Here is a 22857-nt window from a genome sequence, read left to right as displayed (position 1 = left end):
AGCCGGGAGAGAGAAGGAGGACGGGGACGCCCGCGAATTCCCAAAGTGCTCGGACGGCTTTCGCACGCACGCTCGGGCACCAACGGCGGCCCAAATTCCTCCACTGCACTGCCAAGGCCGCGCGCCCTGACTTTCTCCCCGCCACACCAATAAGTGCTCCAATCAAGCCCTATCGAGCGCCCGATTAGTTTCCACTCGAGCTCTTGGAATTTATATCGGCGACTTAATTAAATCGCGCGAGCTCGCGCCCTACACACGCACCCCCACCTATACACTTGCCCCGAAAGAAGTCACAGAAGCGAAGGAGGAAGAGAAAAAAAAAAAAAAAGTAGAGGGGTCACTTGCACGCGCGCGCGCGGTGGCAATAATTATTCGAGGGCTCCCTTTCTCTTCTGCCAAATTGAATTCCGCGCCTGTCGTTACAGGGAGCCGCTCTGCAGTCTCGGGTTTCCTCGATTTTCCCTCTTCGTCCGCCTAGAGATATCGGGGCATTTTTCGTGCCTTTGACGGCTGGAAGGGAATTTCTCTACCCCCGGCGCGATTGGGAAGCGCTCGATAACCGCGGGATCGCGCGATGAGCAGCTCTTTTGTGCGATAATTGGATACACTTTTTTTCCGATAAGCGTCGAACGAGGACCGGTGTAGGTACCGTCGACGAGCTTATTGCAAAATTAGCATCGCGGAATTTGCATCTATATTGTCACACCTGCCCCCACGGGAGACGCCCATCCCAATTACAACTACCGATGTGTACACAGGGTGTTGCAGATATAAACTGTACTGATCGGGACGAGCAAGAAAACTCTTCCTTGCCAAATTTATGAGGTATTGTTGATAAAAGAAATATCAGTGAGAGGAAAAGAAAAAGGAACTTTTTTAACTCTCATGGCGTGCTCCTTATTTATACTAAATTCTCGCTTGAACGCTTGTGAAAAATTTTCACATCGAGAAGGTTATCCATATACGAATTAACTGATGATCTTTTTGTACAACCCAATAACCTTTTTGGGAACGAAAATTGATTGAAATTAACTACATTTTTTATGAAAGCTCAACGAGGAGCTTTTTTTACCTATGTAGAGTGTACCTCTCGGAAATAAAAAAATAGGTAAAGATCTACGGAAGGTTGGAAAAAAAAATAAATTGTCACAAGACGTGTGCATTATTTTCCCTCGACTAAAGAGTCGACGAAAACGAAAGCCGTGGAACAAAAGGGAGCGTGCGAGAGAGGCCCGCGATCGATTATTGCAGCGCAGAAAACAGAGAAGGCGTCGTCGTCGCCGCGGTATTCGAGGTCCAGCCCGGCTGACCCGGGCCCCTTCTTCTTCTTCGTGCAGAAACAGCGTTGGGGGGGGGGGAGGAGGACGAAATGCGCGCCGCCATCATTTCCATCTCGTCGTCTTCTTCTTCTTCTTCTCTCGCTCTCATTCATTCCTGCGGCCCATAACTCTTTCTCTGTCTCTTCCTCTCCTCCTCCGCTCTGCCGCTCACTTTTTCTTTCTCACCGATCCTCTTTCTTTTCCTTTTCTTCCACCTTCTTCTTCCCCCCCCCTCTCTTCTTGTTTCCTTCGCCTCCATTCCCTCCGTCTTATTTGAAATTCGCGCGCTCGTGGCCGTTGTTGCACATACCGATCGTTTCCATGCAGTTGTTGCCGGGCCGTGTAATCACACGTGCGCGTTGCAAGCTCGACCGTGACGCATACTTGGTTATTCATCGAAACTGCGTCGCCACACTGTCACCTCGTGTCCACGAAATTACCGATCTCCCCGGATTCGTCGAAAAACCGAGCAAAGCTCTCGAATTTTCTCAAGCTCCCCTTGACGCAAGCTCGTCAAAAATGAGGGATAGAGAAAGGGGAAAAGTATATAAATATATGACCCGCAAGCTTTTCGTCCGTGTCCAGCGATCGCACCGGAGTCTCGCACACAAATCCCCTTCGATGTCTCTTTGTTCGGCCGATGCATCTTCTATACTCCCCCTGTGAATATATATTCCCTCTGTTTCTCCTCCTCCTCCTCCTTCTCTCGCGGCAGCAACAGCGACTCGTTCTCCTTTTCCGGCACGTGCGCGAACGCGTGTGCAAACTTTTGTACGTATATATGTATACATGCAGCTCATTCTTTTGATGCGCGAATGCACCTTTATGCGTGTGTGTGTGTGTGTGTGTGTGTGTGTGTAGTGTGACGACGACGCTGGTGCGGTAATGTAATGGTGGATGTGTATATATAAAATACAGGTACGGGGGCACGAGAGAGAGAGAAAGGGAGGGACGGGGGAGCTCCTCCGGCATTCCTCGCTGGTCATTTTATTTTAGCGCCACCGTGTGTGGGAGAGGCCGAGCGGAGGGTTCCCTTCGGCGTGCCCTTGTATATTATACATGTATATACAATACCCTACACTCTTCGCGAGAAAGAGCGAGTGGGAAGGCCCTTTCCTCCTCACCCCCCTTTGCACGACGAGATGCATTTATTGGTGTGTGCGTGTGTACATACCTACGTTTTTACATATATATATATATATATATATATATATATATATATATATATATATATATATATATATATATATATATATATATATATATATATATATATATATACGCTCCATCATCGCGAGCTTTGCCGCTGTTGCTCATCCTTCGTTTCGTGAATTTATTACGTAGACTATATATACGTACGAGCTCCGTTTTTTCCGTTCCCTTTTTCACTGGAAATGCGATCAAATGGTTAAAAATTTGTTCATTGTCTAATGATCACCTGACTTTAGTCGTCTCGCCTGGCTCAATTATAATTCCGTCGATGGAACGTGGACGCGAGCTCAACCCAAAACACATCAGGTGTATATATGTTATATAAAATGACGGTGTTTGTACGGGCTTGTTGTTCCACGCAGACGTGATGTTTGGACACTCCGAGATTACGTGCACCCACGTGGCGTTTAATTATTCAAAGGATGTGACCCCTCTCGTGGTGTCCTCCGTCTAATGTTTGAGGAGCGACGACAGTGGGGGACGATGAAGCTCTTATTTGGCATACATAGGAAGTTCAATAAAGTTAACGATATACAAAACAAATGGATTATTGATACTGGTTTTACGACCAACTGTTTTACACCAACGTCACAACAACCAGCGTGTGACGCAGGTACACGTGAGTACAATTCAATCCATCAGTACTATACACATTCGATTCGATGCAACGGATAAGGTTTGAAAAATATGTCATGTAGCCATCAAGCAGCTTTATTCGCTCGAATCGTCGTCATATAAAACACACACTCACCACGACGAATGGGACAGTAATGGCAACACTATCACCCCACAAACGTATGTAACAGCCACAACAATGTAAAGTAGTATCTAAACGATACCCATATTTTTGCCTATACGCTCGTGTAACCCACGTGGATTACAACAACGCAGGAAACATACGTGAGTACACATTCATAAAGCAAGCTAGTCCAATTGTAATTTAGACAATTTGCGGAGGCGGGCAAATCACAGACGCGGCGGTTTTGAGTGGCTCTGTGCGGGTACTTTGCTTTCGAGATATCATTATTAATTATCCAGCCTTGTGTGAGTCGTGCGGCCACGCGTGAATCTCGTTACCATCACCTAGTGCACAGAGAGTCGTAATTCAGCCCGTCGTGTGGTTTTCTAAACATTCGGTATACATACACGCATGCCTGCGGTCTTTTGAGATTGGGGAGCTTGCAAGTTTCGCGATGTGCGTTTTGAAGAACCGTGCTCCTTGGTACCCCTACATTGTACGTGTTGGGTACACACACACATCTTTGGTCACCGTGAATCAAATCGATCTTGTTTATTCTTTTTTTTTTTTTTTTTCTGCACAAGATCGAGTGGTGCAAAGTTGTGCGAGCTTTCAGAACGAAAAAGCTCCAACGGAACTCTTGTGAATCATTGGTGCTTCGCGCGAAAGCACATACGTAAAATATTCGTTGGAATGCGGTATGTATGCTTATATACATGTATGGAGCATACGATCGCGTCTCCCGTGCGTGGGTTTGCACGACGAGTGTGACTTTTAAAGACATGCAGAAAAAGAGGGAGAGACTGAAATGTGCGCATATGTAACTACATATACCTATACATACACACGCGCGGACAAGGAGGCAAAAAAGAGGGAGTACATATATGTGACACGGGTGAGGGTACACGGTGCTCCCCCCCCCCTTTCCTCCCTCCTTCAAGTAGGGTGTAAAAGGTACGTGGGAACTGTACCACGACGCGAGAGAGCAAACCCTCTCGCTATGTATGTATATATATGTATAAAGCTTGGTGCACACACACACTAACACACATATATGCATCGATGATGCGGTACCTGTAGTGCACTGTACCGCAGGTTTCGCGTTCCTGTAAGCTCTCGTTGGCTTCCCCTCCACCTCCAGGCTGGATCTTTCTCGTTCCCGTCGTCCCTACCGCGGCGCGCGCGGTGAGAAAAAAGCATCGATTACACGGGCTACTTCGAGATTAGCCCCCCTCTCCCCCACTCTCTCTTTCTGTCTTTCGTTCTCCTTCTTATTCTTTCTCTCTATAGGGTCTGATATGCTGCTGGTATAAGCCCCCCCCCCTCTTGCTCTGCCCTTCGTTCCGCGCTGGTCCACGGAGACGAGTTTCAAAGGAGGAGGAGGAGGAGGAGGCGATGCAGCTCGGACCCAATCGAGGACCAATTGTTACTCGCTCGCTCCGCTGCCTGCTTCTGGATTCCAAGGGTGTGCATGCATAGGTGTATGTGTGTGCGAGAATCAGAAAGATAGAGAGCGAGGGTATTTCGATTTCGCGATCACTGAAAAAGGACCTTTCTTGCAAACAAAAGTATATCGTATTTTTTTTTTTTCAATTTAACTTCTCACGACTGCGCCTAAAGTTGTGTACCTCCCTCCCCCTTATCGGGGGGTTATGTGCGAGTCACATGAGTTTTGTGGGCAAAAAAATTGTCGTGCAAATGCCAAAAAAGAGTGATCACAGTTGCTACCACGGTACTGCTTGGAAGGTAACCTCCAAGCTACAATGCACTCCTGAGAACCCGCGGCGACCCCGTCAAGTTCATCGGTCCCGGGTATGGCGACAGCGTTAATGGAAACACGCTGTTTTAGCATCAACGATCGGAATCTTGGCCTCCCCAAAGTCAAGATTAGATGTGTTGACATCGGGGGTTGAGAAATCGCCCTGCCCCGCATGGACACACACTGCGGCGCCTGTGGCTGCACGACTCACACATCCATGTGACGGCAGAGCGATCCATCGCATCCGAAGGATACGAAATTGGCGTGTACGCCTATTTGCACCGACGACGATTACGATGGTGTAACCACCCCGATGACCCACACGTTACGACAGCCTCAACTGGTAACCGCGTGGGATGCCGTGGGATGCCACTGGGGGACCCGCGACCGAATCCCTCGACGATGGCGCACCGCTGGCTCGACAGAAGATTCCCGAGTAGCGTTGGATCACTCTGACGTATGCCCATCATTTGCTCCCTTATATACTAATCGAGCTGGATTTTCGCCGCTTACGGGAGCGCTTCGTTTCGCCGGACCGATTAGAGAAAAATGCTCGTACACGAGTTACAATACTTTCGATCCAATAGCTTTTTTTCTTTTTCATAGTTTGATTGAGCTACCCGCGTGTCCAAGTGCACAATTTCATTGGAAAAGTACGATTTTTCAATTATTCACTGTTTAGGTTAGACCACGCGCTGCCTAGCGGCTGCAATCGCAACTACTATTTATAATTGTTTTGGTGCAATATAAAGGTTAAGCATGATGAAAAAAAACTGTCACTCGCACACAACCTTTTAAATCAAAACTTGGTTGGACTCGCCGTCTAGCCTTGACCGTTTGCAGCTAACTGGATCCGGTTCTGTATAATTTTTACTTCAAAAAGTGATTGCTTTTTTTCCCTTGACATCCTTTTCGGATGTTACAAACTTGAAACGATGCCAAAGCTTCCAGGCACCAAGTCGGGAAATCAATACAGTTTTGTTCTCCTTCGACTCGAGAGAGGACACGGTTATTTTTCGCGAAAACACTCATCGTATCGACTTCCTTGGAGACGCAATGACGTCTGGAGGAAAGCTTGGGACGCATCTCCTGGTTCCTCGCGAGGAGCTGTGAGTGATTTCACGCGACGCTGTAATTATGCTCCTTGAAACGAACTCCATTGTGAACGACAAAAAGGACCGATATATCGCGAGAACAAAAAATTCTCGAGCCTATCGATTCAACGAGAACTAACAAAAACAAAGAGGGTGCCAGCCATTTGGTTATCTGGCAGCCTCGATCTGCGCCGAAATCACACAGGGGCGGCAACTGGGTCGCGAGGAGGGGGAAAAAAAAAGCATGAATTTATGTTTATACATCCTCCCCAGAACACGCTATACGGAGGAGGTGGAAGAACATCCTCGCGTGTTTACCTGCGGCGCAGCTACGGCTTCCTTCGATTCAACAGAAGCACCGCAATTTTTGATAGGAACAAGTTCGTGGAGGAAACGATCGCCATCGATCTGCCGAATGATCGGCCGTGTGGTACATAATTTGCCACTCAATTGGCGTGTGTACGTATTTAACACGTGACCGCTTAATGGAGCGCGCCTCTGATGGTCTCGAGTGCCTAAATAGTCTTTGTTCTCTTATTCGACTGTCCGACGGACGGTTGGTTTGACACGACAGTTTCTTGTTTCAATTACTTACGCGCGGAGTGAAATTCGAGCTGAAGCGGTATTCTATTAATACCAGCGTACAGAGAGCCAGGGTCAGCTCTCCGATGGCGGATGAAAGAGAAAAAAGAAACAAAAAAATTCACCGACGAAACTTTCTTGAATCCAAAAGTATCAACTTTTGTTAAAACATCCCCCCCCACACACACACACACGCGCGCGCGGACTATACCACCGTCAACTCCGTTGTACAATTACTATCGTCGCTATTGCACAGTGCACGCGCGCGTCCTCACGAAACGATTAAGGATAAAGAGAGGAGGGAAAAGATAGAGAGAGAGAGAGAGCGCGGGGGAGTCTCTGTGACCCAGTTTAGCGTCGCAGCTCCCCTCGGTGTGCTTCTTATTTTTCCGCTTCTACGATCGCAAGCTCTCTTTTTCTTTTTTTTTTTTTTTTTTTTTTTCCAGTGTCGCGTGTTGGAGGTTTTTTCGGGTACGGGAACGCGTGCCAAGTTTTGTCGACCGTCGTGGAAAATTTGCCAGCTCCGTGCTGCAGTTGGGGATATAAGGAATATTTATTCGATGCGTGGATTGTCCCAATCGGTTCTCGCTGGAAGTACATCGAGTGTACTCTGCGTACATTTTCTGTACAACGAGCAAAAATCGGTAAAACAACATGATATATGACGTTATTCATACAAGGTACCTCGCTATAAGATTGCAAAAGCTTCTCCCTCTTACGAGCAAATGCTCTTTCACTAATGGGTATAATTATATATAAATATACTCGTACGATAGAGTATAATACGTATAGAGCAGACATCATCTAGTTGTTGTCTTTAGAAACAGTAGTGGAAAGAAATCCCCTCATCGATTCGGGAGCTTGCAAGCTCTTTGTAATTACACAGAATTGCAGAAATACACGCATGTAAGACTATGCATACAAGTGTTGGTTTGTAGACCTTTCGCGCGTGTCTTAAAACGATGACAAAGTTGGTGAGAGTGAATTTTATTATATTTGTATGAAAGCTCGGTATACCTAAAAATGTATTGAAATTGCTCCAGCAGGTAGATTTATATCCCGATGATAAATAGAACCGATTAAACTACAACAGCCTTTCTTTTTCTTCTTCCTCTTCTGTTATACTGCGGATGTAGTATATCTACGCGCGTAAAACGTCCACGGCTGCTCAAATGCCTTCCGGCGATCGGTAAGTGACGGATACTTTGAGGATGATCATGATGACGGCTATCATTGCGCCAAGGTGTGTGTGTATATGCTTATAATAATCGTCAATTCATCAGGCAAAGGGTAGGTACATCTACAGCCCATCTTTTTCAATATCAACTTTGCGACTGTTTGTAAGCTCTGCTATTAAACGCTCCAAGGATATGGTGGAATCGGTTGAAAAGTACAAGCAATCGGGTGTACAAAATATCGCTTTTACGGTAAATAACTGTAATTTTCATCCATATTCTATTATCAAAAGTGTTGATCGTCCACAATGACGTTCTTTGACACCCTCACACCTCTTTGTACGTGCACAACTAACACACGCAACCACACAAAATACAGTTGTAGACATGTATCACCCTGCCTCGTATAATGAGTGTAATAACGTGCTAGAAAACATACACACACAGGAGCCGTGCAGGCACCATTAGTGTACATATTGTGTATGTATATTAGGTACTTAAGCGCTATAACATATTATTATGATGTAGGAAAGACCGGAAACTTGGGTAGGTATAAGTATAATGTACGTGCACCGTCACTAAAATAGAAAGTTGCCGTGGCAACGACACGTGCCGTGTCCCCCCTCCGTTCATCCTCATCTCTTTCTCGCAAGCGTATTATTATTACATATACAAATCGGGTAAACGCTGACGATCCAAGCAAGTATACATGCCATCGAAGTTGCGAGCTGAGCATTGACTTTACTTTCTTGTGGTATATGTCTCATACGTTTCTCTTTCCCTCTCGAGATTGTTGTGGTCTAGTTTAGTGCCCGCACGTATACAGATACAATTGTGGGTGCATCCATTGAAATCGATATGGGGTATAGCGGGTCTGCGAAATTGGTTCGAAAATGGCACGGTTGCACACAATGCACCTATAGGGAGCGCACCGTTATAAAGCGTAACAAATTCATCACTCGGTGCTTCTTCGTCCCACGGACCCCCTTTGTCGGGGGAAACCCCCAAACTGGCGCATCGATCTGTTTTTCGCAGAGAGTGCGTGTGACCGATGGTTTGTAGGGTCAATGTACGGCGGCGCGAAAAGAGAAACCCTCAAACAAATCCATCGGGAGAAACACGTGATGGTTAAATATGTACACTCGCGAACTTAGTGAAACAATAAAAAAAAAACCCTCTCTAATGTCAAACAAGCTGCAAACAAGGAAAGCTACAGGTTGTCGTACCACCCAAAAAATAAGTGCGAAAAAAAAGGGTGTTATGGAAGAAAGAGTATAAGAGATCGGCACAACGCTCATACATATATCTATATATTGGCCTCGAAATCTCTCCAGTGACGGCACAGCCAGTCAGTCTACGACAATCGCCGACGTTTAACTCTCTTCACGTCTTGTATAAGTGTGTGTGTGTGTGTGTGTGTGTGTGTGCATGTGTCCGTGTGTAATATGCACCAGGAGTAACATATCAGTCTAATCGTCGGAAGTCCCCCCTGCGGCATTATAAATATTATCATTATTATTACTATACATCTCCCTTGTGACCGTGTACACGCACACCCACGCACGACCATCTCGTTGTCCCCGAATGATGATCCGGCCGGATGTGCGTGCGTGCGCGTGCAAAAGCGACGGCGCATCTCTTTTTCTTTCTTCCTTCTCGTTTTCGCTTCACGATCGTGTCATACCTATACCTATCGTCGTTTGCATATTTATATTACGTGTAGAATACTGACAGCTGGAGAGATATGACGACTCACTTTTGCAACTAATATATATGGATGGTTTTTTTTTTTCTGCAATGGTGAGCCGTAAAAGTGCCGGGCCGGCTTGTTTTTTTTTCACCCTCTATTTTCATGCACGTGACCTGTAAGGCGTGAAAATTAAATGACACTACAGTAGATACTTTTCAAGACAAACAAGGAGATAAGAAGCAAAAGCTTGCCAGCTCGAGCTAACAGAGAGAGCCAAATAAGCGACCCTTTCCGCGGAAAGACAACGATACTGCCAGCAAAAACAACCGTCGCCCGACACAACGCTCACTCGTCTCAATCACAGCAGCGGGGCAACATCGGTAGCAAAAGATCGACTCGCTCGGGTCGTGCAAACAAGTCGCGCGAGGAAGGAAGCGGAACGAGCCGGTCTCCCTATGTGCGGAGAATTCCTCCGTGGAGGCATTCCACCGATGCCTTATATATACCTATACCGATTCCCGATTTTCTGTGTACCAACTTACGTTACAACGTCTCTGCCGTGTATAGGTATATGTGTACCGTCGATAACGAGATCCAATTTTGAAGGTCCTCCGTATACTTAAAGGAGAAGAAAGAGAGGATTCGAGCGGCGCGTGCTTAGAATCTCCGATTTGTCAAAGTAACGTTTTCGACGATTGCAAAACCCGAAAGAAGAAGGAACGACGACGTGTACGATACATGATGTGAAAAAAAAAAAAAAAAAAAAATGTCTCGAGAGGAGGAATAAGGTTCGCGGGTCTCTCGTTCGTGGGAACATGTGCAAGGCTGTATATACATTTTGTTGAGAAATCACGCGCTGTTTCGTGTATCGAACTACATGATACTTTTTTACAAACGGAATGAGATGGAACGGTGATTAGCGAACGCCAAAAAAAGTACATGATCAGCAAAAAGTATGCGACGAGACATACATTGCAATCATATATTATTGACTCGGATGATTTTTAATTTTCTGTCAGTCCAACACTTGTAAATTAAAACTTATGAAGTAACACTTATAGTTTTATTACCGTTATGGTGCGTCTACAATGAACAAGTCCATGCGTATACAGTTACAATTCTCTCGATCCCGCATTTATATACGCACAACACATACATAGATCGGATGCGCTCGATTTGCTCGATTGTAATACAGTACCTCGATAGTAAAATAAATATTGGCGAACGAATCACGCTGCGTCTGTAATGTGTATCGAGGGAAGCGCGCACTGGCCCGAAACATCACGAAAAGAATTAGGACGGGTTCGCTTGCTCTCTAAAAATACACGACCCCGTAACTTTATGCTGCATGCATGTACATCAGCTGAAAGGTAAAACACAACGGAGGCGTTACTCCTTGGGTTTTTGGTCTGGTTCGTCATTCCCAACGTTCCACTGGCCCGGAATAGTACATAACCTATACGCAGTGTGTGTGTTTATACGGGAAACATCGTTGCGAGTAAGTACACACACGTAATTTTTGAAAATAACTCGACTGCGGAACGCGAGTAGTGCTGATATGACCCAGTGAACGCGTTTCTTTGAAAGCTTTGCGAAATGTTACGCTTACTTGCGTACACTCGCGGTGCCGAGAGGCGCCCAAGCAACATGAAAGCCGTTTCGTAACCCTGTTTCCAGCTGATGTCACAAATGCATATACTTTCGATGGATAAATTATTCTTTCAGAGCCCCCCCCCCCCAAATACCCTTTTAGCTTTGCACTGTATACTTGTTTGTAGGGACAAGAACTTTTTTTTTATCATAAAAGCATCTTTTTTGTGAAAAAAACGCGGGTTTTTCCTTTGAGACTATCCCCGGATGAAGGATACGACAGCGAGTGCTTTGTATAATGTGAAAACACCGAGTCACTCAGGTTAGAGAAAATAGTTGATAATGATAGACACTTGAAAGGAAAACAGTTAATTTCAACACTAGCAGTGGGGTGCTCTTTGATATCGAATTTTCACCCTCGAATTCACTCAATTAAGTTAATCAAACTGCATGTTTCAAAAACGTCTCTTTGATCCTTCTCATGAAAAAAACGGCACGTAAACCAGCGAGTTTTTTTCTTTCGATTCGTTAACGATCGATCAGAAACGAATCGAACGCTAACGCATGCACAGCTCCCGCGTCAAAAGCCCATCGGCTCTTAAACCTGCACGTACGAGTGGAACAAAAAAAAAAAAGAAAAAGGAAGAAAAACCAGGAAACAAGTATTAAATCCCCGCGCAAAACACAGTTAATCCACCGCAGTGAAGGCTATACGTACGAGGGTAATCAATTATATCGAAAGGCGCGCGCGACAGAGATCGCCAGAGGGAAACACTAATGCACGAGCGCCCGCTTATAATATGCCATGTATATATACGTGCACACGTCGTCATATATACACCACGCCGCGAGAGCTGCGGAGAGTATAAGTATTCCAGTTTGTCCGGTCCTCCAGCTCCTCGCGTGTATAACACATGTACGAAAATATACACACGCGCGCCATTACGCCTCCTCCTCTGCTCCTCGTAAACGTCTCTCGCGTGGAAATGCTATAAAACGAGGAGGTGTGTGTACCCCCGTGTGGGGCGACTCCTGGCACTCGAGAGAAAAATGAGAGTAAGTGCGGTTAGTCGAGCTTTCGCGGATCATTTTTTTTTTTTTTTTTTCAACACCGAGAGAGATCGCGGTGACATTTATGCTTTACGCGTCCTTTCGCTCGCTTCTTGAAATATTTTCGTCCCTTGTGTACACGCGCGCCGTAAAGTTTTATTCGCGTCGCACTCGAGTGCCGTTGAATTCGCATCGCTTTATAATATCATCACGACGATATTATTCCTCCTTCCCTGTTTCAGCCAACGAAAATATACCCACGTCTGGTCAATTAAGAAATCAAAGATCGAAATCTCGAGTCCATTACCCCGAATCGTTATTCCTGTGCGAACACAGCGTGTAATATAATCTCGAACGTAATGCCGCGTAATACTTTCCTAATTGTGCATACATTATACATATACCCGGGTATCTCTAATACGAGCCAATTCGCGTGTATATAGTGGCACATCATATCTGACGAGTGATTTATAGCTCACGTGTCGGAGCCAAGTTACTCTCTGCTGGGTATGAGATTTTTTTTTCTTTCGATTTGGAAATAAAAAAAAAAGAAAGAAGAGAAGTTGAATTAATTCACTTGATGGGCGACAAATTTGCGTCCACTTGCCATTTCGGCCATAAAATCGCCGACTGCGCGTGTTTATACCTTTTATTTCATCCGAGGCGCGAGAGATAACATCTATATTCCCATAAATATCACACGTGTCTATAATATATATACATGTATCCATCAGGTGTCCTAAACGCAAATTTATTTCGATGCCACCCATTAACATATTCTCACCTCACGTGTCACTATGACCACCATTTTTATATTCCGCATTCGCACACACGTCCACAAACTTGGATTATATTCCGAAACTCAGTTTTATACGTGCCAACCTCTGTTTCTTTCTTTTTTTTTTTTTTTTTTTTTTTATTTGCTATATTCGCCAAGAGAAAATTTCCAAACGCGTTCACACAATTTTCCAGCGTACGCTTAAATGGAACACGCAGCTTTAAACGGTATTTTCGTATTCGAACACGCGCGTTACGACTCGTTAAACCTTTACGAGTGCCAACGTGGGTACTACGGATACATATACATATTTACGCATGTTTATGCGTACGTGTGTACCGTCGAAGGAGAGAAAAGTAATTTACGCCAATGTTCGTCTCACCCCCGTTTCGCTGTTCCTCGTTCCTCTCTGTCCCTTACTCAATTAGAAACGGGGGAATCCCCTCTTTCCCTGCGGGACTAACGAGAAAATTTACTGTAATGAGATATATAAAAATCATACTTATGGCTCTCCTTGTTTTTTTTTTTTTTCTCGTTTTTGAAACGTATATCATCAACTGCACACGTGCCCTGCGGTGAACGAGGTCGATATAAGCGTGTACGTGTAACAGGCAATCATCATTTTTTATACCTTTGGTTTTAATTAAATTGAATTGTTATTACAATTGTTCCTCCGATACGAGGGTTTTTGAAACACAGCTTCGGGCACATGCAGTTGCGTGCACTTTTCGACAAAGTCGACGTGTGTTAAGCGACACACCGAACTTTTTTTTAAAAATTTTAATTGGCCAACGAACGAGAAACGAAGTAACGTAATTATTGAAAATTTTCGAACGTTGCGAAAAACACGAATTCACGCGCGTACCCACACTTTCACAAATGATATTAATAAACGTATACGGATGCGAATAAATTACTGCTTCGTGCAATAAAACGTACACGAGTTTGTGAATTCGGGCGATAATTGGCGAGTCGACAAACTTCGTCTGGTGCACGTCGAACTTTATTATTTTTAATCATCGCTCCTCGACGAATTAATTTCAACGCGTCAGCCGTATATATATACAGCTCTCGAGACAACAACATTTTGCAGCTCACGAGGAGAGTATACGGGAGATGAACATAACTTATATATATATGACCCGGTCGAGTGGCTTACATCTCGATTCGACGGGGCCACACACACAATACGTGATCGGTAAGCTTGCGCGCGAATCTGTTATGTCCCACGCGCGTTTAAAACAGGGAATGGAAATCCCGGGTGGCGCGATATTGGGATTCAACGCGTGCTGCGGTGGTCTCTCTCTTTCTCTTCCTCTTTTTGCATATGCTTATTTTCACTGCCCCAAAAAAGCAATGGAAATAACGTTGGAATCGCACGTACTCTCCGTGTTCCTTTGCTCTGTTATCCTTGTTGGTGCTCAAGCAGCTGTTTGAATGAATACGATGTGGATTTTTATCAGTAGTTTTTTGTTATCCTCGAGCATCCACGGCTTGTAATCGAAAGCTAACAAATAAATAAGCCTTATCATCATACTGAACTTTTGTTTAAACATAGCAACGCCGATAATTATCAGGATTGCGTCGTTCTGGAGCACTAAAAATAAATTGAATTCAAATTTTTAAAAAATCATCATTCAATATCATTATTATAACGAGCATCAACTTTGTATGATATAGAAATCGTTTGACATTTAATTGCAGTTGGTAAAATTCCGAAAAAGCACACGCGAACAGGAAGAAAAGGTGCCGAAGTACAAGTTGGCTTACGCTGCACGCTTGCCGGCCCCATCCACGGTTGTATATTATGTTGTATAGGTGTACACACGTAATTGGCCTTAACTGGTTACGACAGTGGCGGTGCGGGCAAGGAGGGAGAAGGAGATCAACGAAACGAAAGCGGAAGCATTAACGTCAGGCCAGAGGTATAATTTAGAGATCAGGGCGCAATTCCTCGACCATACTTATACATGCGATTGCTAAACTCACCTCGTTCGCAGAGACGTTGCTTCGTTCGTGTATACAACACCGACACGTGTGTACTTATATTACATTGTACACTAGCGACCCTCGCAAATTGGATAAAAGCAGTTCGAATCTTCGGTATCAATGCTTCGTCCAATTAAATGTCTTTATTTTCTCCATGCCTAACGCGCCAACACACATCCTGCGTTTAGAGACCACTAGTAAGTACCACTCAATCGCATAAATATATAGACACGTTACTCATATATATACTATACACGTTTGAACGACTTCACGTCTTGTTTTGCTCGACGATTGCGACGAGATATTGAAATGACAACCTTTCGTTATCCTGATTGATTTAAGGGTACATTGTATAGCTCTATTGCTGCTCCAAAAAACTGCTGCAATCAACGCGACTCATTATCACCCGAGTCATGTAAAAATCGCGTTATGCGCTCGCGCTCACCAGGCAACACGATATACGTATAGGCTCGACGAACGGAACACTGAATTATTCATTCGATTGTTGCCACTGGCGAAAAAAGACATACCTATATTGGTACAGGCCTCGTTGGTTTCTTGATATCACGTATACGTGCGGTACTTGAGTAGATGACAGATGTGACGATTGGCTCGACAAAGTCATTCAACGCGCGTGGAGTCGACAATTGGGTGGGTTCATCTTTATACGTAAGCGGTGCATGTAATAAAAAGACCTGAACGGGTGTGTTACTGCATCCAGAAGCGATGAAAACTGGAGGACTTTCTAAGGTTATACAAGTCGATCAAATGAAGATCTGTACTTTTTGTTCCAGATTAAAAAGAACGTAATATGATATTTGATATTTAGAGGCACTGCAGTCAAACTGGGACCAATCGAGGGCTTTGCTACAAGAGTTTAATCAATAATTGGTAGAAAAGTGATGAAAACGATAAACTTTTGAGGCAATGTAGTAAATTTTTACAGTGTTCTTAACTTTGTTGTCTCAGGTGCACTCGAGGGATTACTCTGAATCAAACGAGCATTTGAGCAGAAAATTTCACGCGTAATTTAAAAAAAAGGCCACTACTATACACGTTGATAGGAATCGATACGTCGAAATGATGGGCGTTTGAATAATGTATTGATTATGTATACGTGTAAATGTGGAAATTATTATCTTTTCTGGTATAATATAATACATCCTGTAACGGATAAGACAGTAATAAAGATGCAAGAAACAAATAACAATAGTAAATAGGTTGAGTTAAATGGATCGCGAAAGGACGAACTTGAAAAAGTAAAATCAACAACGCTTCTCTTCCCTCGTCCGGTAAAAAGAAAGAAATTTAACGTCGGGCTGCTTTTACCATTGCAATGAGAAATTCGTCAGTATACTTGATCCTTTTATCTCGAGCCGGAATGGCCCATCAAAATGTACCTGTATATGTATATACCAGAGTGCCACCGAAGACATAAAAAAATATATATGTATATATATATGCCCGAGACGCTATTCTAGCGTGTAAGGCTCGGTCGTTTTTTACCCTTTTTCCATCACTCCTTCTTCGTCTTCCTTTGTCGTTAAAAGCAAATTGTGCGTTATTGAACTCTGTTTACTGGCGGTGTAAAGCTTTATGTGCTTCTGTTGAACGTCGACTTTATCGCGGGGAGGACGAAGGAGCGGCGCTTGAGGGGGTGAAAAATCAAAGTGCCGTCGCAGCGAATCTGATCACTCGTGGGAACGCGTTTGGAGACGTAAAATCGATTCGAAGAGTTATTGTTTCGTAAAAAGCATTTGGTGAGAAAGGAGATGTTTTTTTTTTTTTTTCCTCGTATATATAGGTACCGTAACGTCAACGGCAGTTGCAACGATTGTGAAAAGTGAAATCACTAATACTTTCCAATCAAGGTGTATGATTGATAGGTGATGGGCCAAATGTACAGAGCAAAAGTTATTAATAGTAAAATTTGTTGAATAGAGTGTTATTGAAAAATCGCTTCCTGCACGCCAAAAGGCAATCATGTATCCTGGATAAAGAATGTAATTTTAAAACGTGATGCACAAAAACAACGTTTTCACAACACCGTATATTATAAATTATACGTGATGATTCTTCAGCAAAGATTGCATATGTACCTATTGAGTTCCCGTCCAATTTTCGACCCACGTAGTTAACCATGCAATCCATCAGAACATACGACGTATAGTGATTCGCAAAAACTTCAACGCGCGTTGCTCAACATTGGCGTCAATTAAAGTTCCAAAAAATTAAGGTCACGCCCCTCAAAAGATGCGAAACAGCCACGAGAGATGATGATGCATATATAGTGTGAACGCCTCCACCATGCGGACACCCACACCGCTCGTTCCCCGGCTTTCCCTTTGTCTCTTCTTTTCTTCCTTCCGGGTCGGATCGATTTTCGTGCGATTCCCCATCGCGCAGACCCACACGTACATGTACGCCATGGCGAAAAATCCGCTCCCAACTTTGATGCCACCCACACAACGGGGGGGGGGGGTAAAAAAATACGGCTATGGAAGTTTCACTCCGCACCGGTGTAGCTATGGTGGTGTAATACCTGCATGTACCCATACAAGTGTCATAATGAAAGGACTCGTTTCAGTCGCTCTTTCATCGTGTACATATATTTGTGTGTGTGTGTTTTTGCCGTATACAGGGATACCTCGTCGATCCATACAAATGGGCGTGATTTTTGTTGTTGTTTTGTTTCGTTCTATGATCCATTGATCGGGGATCGAGGAGCTTTCAGCCCCGAGAGTTTGGACAGGGGAACTGTACATCCGCAGCATCGATCACATATAGTTTCCAAATGCCGGTGAAATGGAAAAGCGCAGTGTGTCCTTGCTTTTGGCATTGGAAGTGCAAGGTGTCGTATGTACGTCCCAGGATTCGCGGCGCATGTCTCGTACATCGATCACACGAGTCACGACAGCGGAATAAGGAACGAGTGTGCGATACAAAAGGCTGATTTAAAGCCGGAGGAGTGAAATATATATATATATTTTAATTTGTCGATCTATCGGTGTTGTACGTTCATAGATATATACATTTTATTGCGAGTCACGACCGCGGTCGAGAGCGAAACGCTGCTGGGTATTTGTTTTCCTTCGTGAGTTATAATGTACGCTCGTTTTCCCGACACGCACACACGTACACGTGAGCTACGATTGTTTAAACAATAACAAATGGCCGCAATCATAAAATATATATGTTCAAAAATCTTATTTTCTCGTGTCTCCGTATATAATACGTTTACGCAACGCGTATACTTGTTTTACGAATGCGTCGTTGGAATTGACGGTTGCACAAAATAAAACGCGTTGTGCCGAAAGCCAGAGTATCGCTTGCGTATATATGACCATCGTGACGAGCGCGAAGGAAATTACATTGCAAGCCTATGTGCTGTGCCGGAGCCGACGTTACCTGTATGATATATATACCTGATCGATGATTTTGCGTTCCTTTGTATCGGTACGAAATTCAATTTCATACCTATAAAAAACATCGAGGCCGAGAAAAACAATAACCTCCTCGAGAGGAGCAGTCGTCCGGAGAGGATACAGGAGATATAAAACAAACAAGCGTCGTTTGAGCGTATAAAAAACAGTTCGCCTTTTCCGCTGTTCCCCCGTGGGATTCCCCTTTCTCTGTACTCCTCGTGTATAAGTACGAGGGACATGTACATATCATACATGTGTGTGTGTGGTGTTGTACCAGGCGTGTGGTGCAGAGGATACTGGAAAAACATAGGGACACGCCTTACACGTGTCCGCGCCCACGCGAGACTACCACCTATGCTGTAATACCACTATACCAAGACGGCGAGGGTGCAATTTGCTCGGACGATGACACTTGTAAGGACCCGCTGACGTGAATTACCTACGACGGAGGGTGTATAGTGGATGATACGTATGGATACGCGCGTCCGTGTGCAACCTAACGTTTTGTTTTTGGCCCCTGAGGGTAATACTTGTTTTGCTGTGGCCGCGTCCCCACTTTTTTGTCTTATTCGCTGGACATTACGGTGGACGTGCATACATCCGGGACTCCTCTGAAGTTTTCCTAAGCGGGAAATTTCATTGATCAATTCTTCCCCGGAAATATACAATATATACATCTACGGAGAAATTTCAACTCCATTTGCTCGTATTAATCATCGCTGATCGCGGTGAAAATATGTACAAGTACATAATGTATATGTATGCGTCGCAGTAGAGCCATTAGGCGAGAATATATTATACAATTCATATGAGGATAAACAAGGCGTTTTGCAGAAAAAAAAAAAAAAGATTCGCGGCATTTCCTCGCTTTATTGCCGCGCGATTGGAATAAATTGATCGCTCGTCCGGTTCGCGGTATAAAGTTTACAAACGAGTTTATTCGATGCATTACGTTGTTTTTCATGTAAATTTGAAAGATAAAAAACTCGTGCTCGCTAAAACTACGTTTCCGCCCTTTTTTTTTGTTTCGAAACAAAAAAAAAGAGAAAAAACACGTATGAAAGTGTGTGGAGATAACATTAATTTCCATGAAAATTCGCCAACGCCAAACGGAAAATAAAGCTGGGTATTTTTTTTTTCCCATCAAGCCTGCTCGAATTTCCATCAAAGAGCAAACATCAATTTTTTTTCCCCCCATTAATCATTTCATTTGGCTCGTATCTGTACATTCCATGAAAAAGAGACAAAAAAATTTATCTTTTTGCACACCCGCATCCACGAAAATCAATTTCACAAGCGGAGATTGATTTTTTTCTCTTTAATTCTCGTTTGACCCACTTTTTATTCGGCGATGAAAAAAAAAAAAAAAAAAAAAAGAAACCCTATACACACAGCGATAAAGTAACCCGAGTTATTTTCCTTCCGCGCGTGATAGTAGCTTCCCGAAAAGCCGCCCCTGCAGCTCCAATGAACTCGTATAGGTACGTACGCGTGCATATAAAGTCCATCAGACACGCACATATGTAGGTATATTGACCGAGAAACAGATCGATCCACGCGCTCTTGCGTTATGAAAGGAGAGAAAAAAGTGCAGTCCATCAGCTGGTATGGTCGTATACGGTATTTTTCAAGTATGAAAGTATACTGAACGGACACTCGAAGGCAGGGAGTATAGAGAGAGAGAGAAGTGGGCAAGCAGACAGACAGGCTCGTTGATTTCGCAAGTGGGTTGAAATTCTCAATGGCTCTCCTTGGAGAGGAGGGGATCGGGCCGCACTTGCAAAGTTGAAAAGAGAGCGAGAGCAGAGGTGATAAGGCGAGAAATCGTGCCCACGGCCTGTGTGGTGCGAATGAGACATCGTGCGGTCGTCTTAGGTATACGTGTATACGAGAAAAAGGAGCTGAGGTTGTGCGATACTATAAACATGTTCTTTTGTCGAATCCTTTTTTTTTTTTTTTTTTTTTTTCTCACGTATTGTTCCGACAGAGAACTGGTGGGTATGAGGTAAGGGTGCAGTTTTACCATTGATTTTCATGGAATCACCGTTGATAATACGTGTTAAAACATAACTGAACAGCGATAACTTGAAAAATCATTTGTTTAGTACAAGAAAGCAAATAAACTCATCATGCTTTTTTTATTCATACAGATACTCTTTTTGTTGTCTTTAATAAATTATCAAGGGTTTGCTAATATCATTGATTGTTCAACCCTTGGAACCAAAGTTAAAATTGTAAAACATTTAAAACTTATCATGAATGAAAACTAGAGATTGAGTCGACTCATCAGGTTTCCCTCAGCGCACGCCCTACCGCGACTTTTGTATGTTTTTCATCGTGGCTCAAAAAATTTTGTTTTCACGCTTGAAAAAACACGTGTAGCATCCCTCGCACACGCCTCGACGTAACTCGCGAAAGGAGTCTACAAAAATCGTTCTACCTTGACTCTCGAGCTCTTGATTCTTTTTAGTGTTTGCTTGCGAAAAAAAACTAGGCCAAAAACGTTTAACGACTCTCGGTGCGGGAATAAAAAAAAAAAAAAAAGTTACAAAAACTCGTGTGTGTACGTACGTCGCCGTTCAACCGAATCGAGCACAAAAACTTCAAACCCCCGCACACACACTGGCAACAGATGCGTATTCGGTTGAAGTGCGCGCAAAAAAAAGCCCTCAAAGCCGGTGAAACAAAGGAGTGCGAAAGAAAAAATCCTACCTGGTTAAACGTATACGTAAAACAAAAAAGATATCACTCCGTTTCCGACAGAGGTCAGACGATGGCGCGACGATTTTTCTTTTTCATTTTGCTATTAAAAAAAACCATCGCATCACCGCTACGATTGCATACGTGGGTCTGTCATCGTGTAGGGTTGTATATAATATCGCACACTCGCCAGCTTTGAAAAGCGTGAAATACTTACACCACGATCGCTGATAAAGTGATTCCCTGCTCCGATGACAATTAACCTCCCCCCCCCCTCCCTGTTGAACGGTGATCGAGTGGCCGTACGGGTGTTGTAAAACGTTTATAGCATTGTACACCTGACGAGCTCATAGTACCACTGGTTTATTCAAAGGTATATGATTGGTTTCGCGTATTTCACGCCCGGCCGATCGGAATCGTTGTGCGTATACATTGTTATTTGTTGGCGAATAGAAATTTATTGAGATCTATATGCTTTTTCGGAGTTCAGTTTCCCCCTTCTCTGTCGCTTCGGAACGTTTGCGTACGGGGAAATAACTTTGTCGCGATGCATTGTTATTTTTGTTTTTAAATGATAAAAAGTGTTACGTCCGTGTAATTGGTAGCTTTTCCAACGCCATTACGTATACACAAAACGGGATCTTCTTGATCAACCCCCCGCTATTCCTTTTTTTCTCTTTCTTTGTTTCAAAACAAAAGGTAACAGGCCGCACTTATTCGCTCGCACGCACCTCGGAAAAATTCGGCCCGAGAGCACGTAATGACCGGCGTCGAAGAAAAGTGCGAGGGGATAAAAAGCTCTCGATCCGTGAAAACACTCCCCGTCCGCGAGGGGAGAAAGCGAGAGGTTTTCTCGACCCGCGAGTCTTCATAGCTGGGATAATTGGGGTTGGCGGGAGGGACGATAATGCGGTTTTCTTATAAGGGCCCCTCTCGGTCTCCGGGTCGCTATACATATATAACATCGAGCTCAGTGGGTCATATTATTACAATGTGCTTCTCAAGGGGAGGAAAAAAAAAATTGAGGCAGCTTTGATCAATGGGATTACGTGCAAAGCTTTTGTTTCCAAACGTATAAGGTACCCATACCCACCTCGGGTCGATATAAAATACTTAACGAGCGGCCGTCACGCGTTAAAACAAGGCTGTACGGCCAAAGCTGTTTGCTGACCCTACCCCATCGTCCCCATCGTGTATCGGAAGTGTTTTCGTTGCAAACGCGATATTAGCCTCCTCAATCGTAACGACAACAACAATGGTCTCGAAGAAAATGACAAAAGTCCCGTGCCATATAATTATGTTTCACCCACGGTAGGTGTATACATCTCTCGTATTTCCGTGGGAGGGGGTGGGGGGTAAGTAAAAAAACAGCGGTAGCTGATACGGAGAGCAAAGAAAAAATACTCACCCCTGAGGGTATCGGCGGTGGTTGCCAAGAGACCGAGGAGGCTCACGCTGTGATCGTGGATCTGGCTGTGGAAGTCCTCCTTGGCTTGCTGGCGCAGCTGTTCCTCCGTGTCCCTGTCGCAGCACCGGCCGTTGCAAATTGCTGGAAAATAAGACAATATAACATATACATGTGTATGCTTTGTGGTGATTTTTTTTTCCTCCCCCCGTCAACATTTTCATCCTGCAATGATCCACGCGCGCGTGTTTTACTGCATATACAGCCATTCGTCAAAGTTTCGAAGGGGTGGAGTATCGCGTAGGTGTACGTGTCCGATCGACAGTTGTGAGAAATGGGGGCCACATGTG

General features: G+C 44.2%; 1 protein-coding gene across 1 annotated transcript in view; it reads right to left on the bottom strand.

Annotated features, from left to right (window-relative positions):
- dally (division abnormally delayed protein) overlaps positions 1–22857 on the bottom strand; it is a 126907-nt gene that overhangs the window by 62303 nt on the left and 41747 nt on the right. Inside the window, exon 2 of the mRNA XM_023391254.2 lies at positions 22511–22651. Coding sequence (XP_023247022.1) covers positions 22511–22651 — 141 coding nt within the window. The remainder of the gene's footprint in view (positions 1–22510; positions 22652–22857) is intronic.

This window comes from Copidosoma floridanum, unplaced genomic scaffold, assembly GCF_036245765.1.
Source record: "Copidosoma floridanum isolate Cflo_tuat_1 unplaced genomic scaffold, Cflo_Japanese_pri ptg000001l, whole genome shotgun sequence".
Taxonomy (NCBI): Eukaryota; Metazoa; Arthropoda; class Insecta; order Hymenoptera; family Encyrtidae; genus Copidosoma; species Copidosoma floridanum.
The sequence above is the reverse complement of the archived record's forward strand: the minus strand, read 5'-3'. Positions and strand labels throughout refer to the sequence as shown.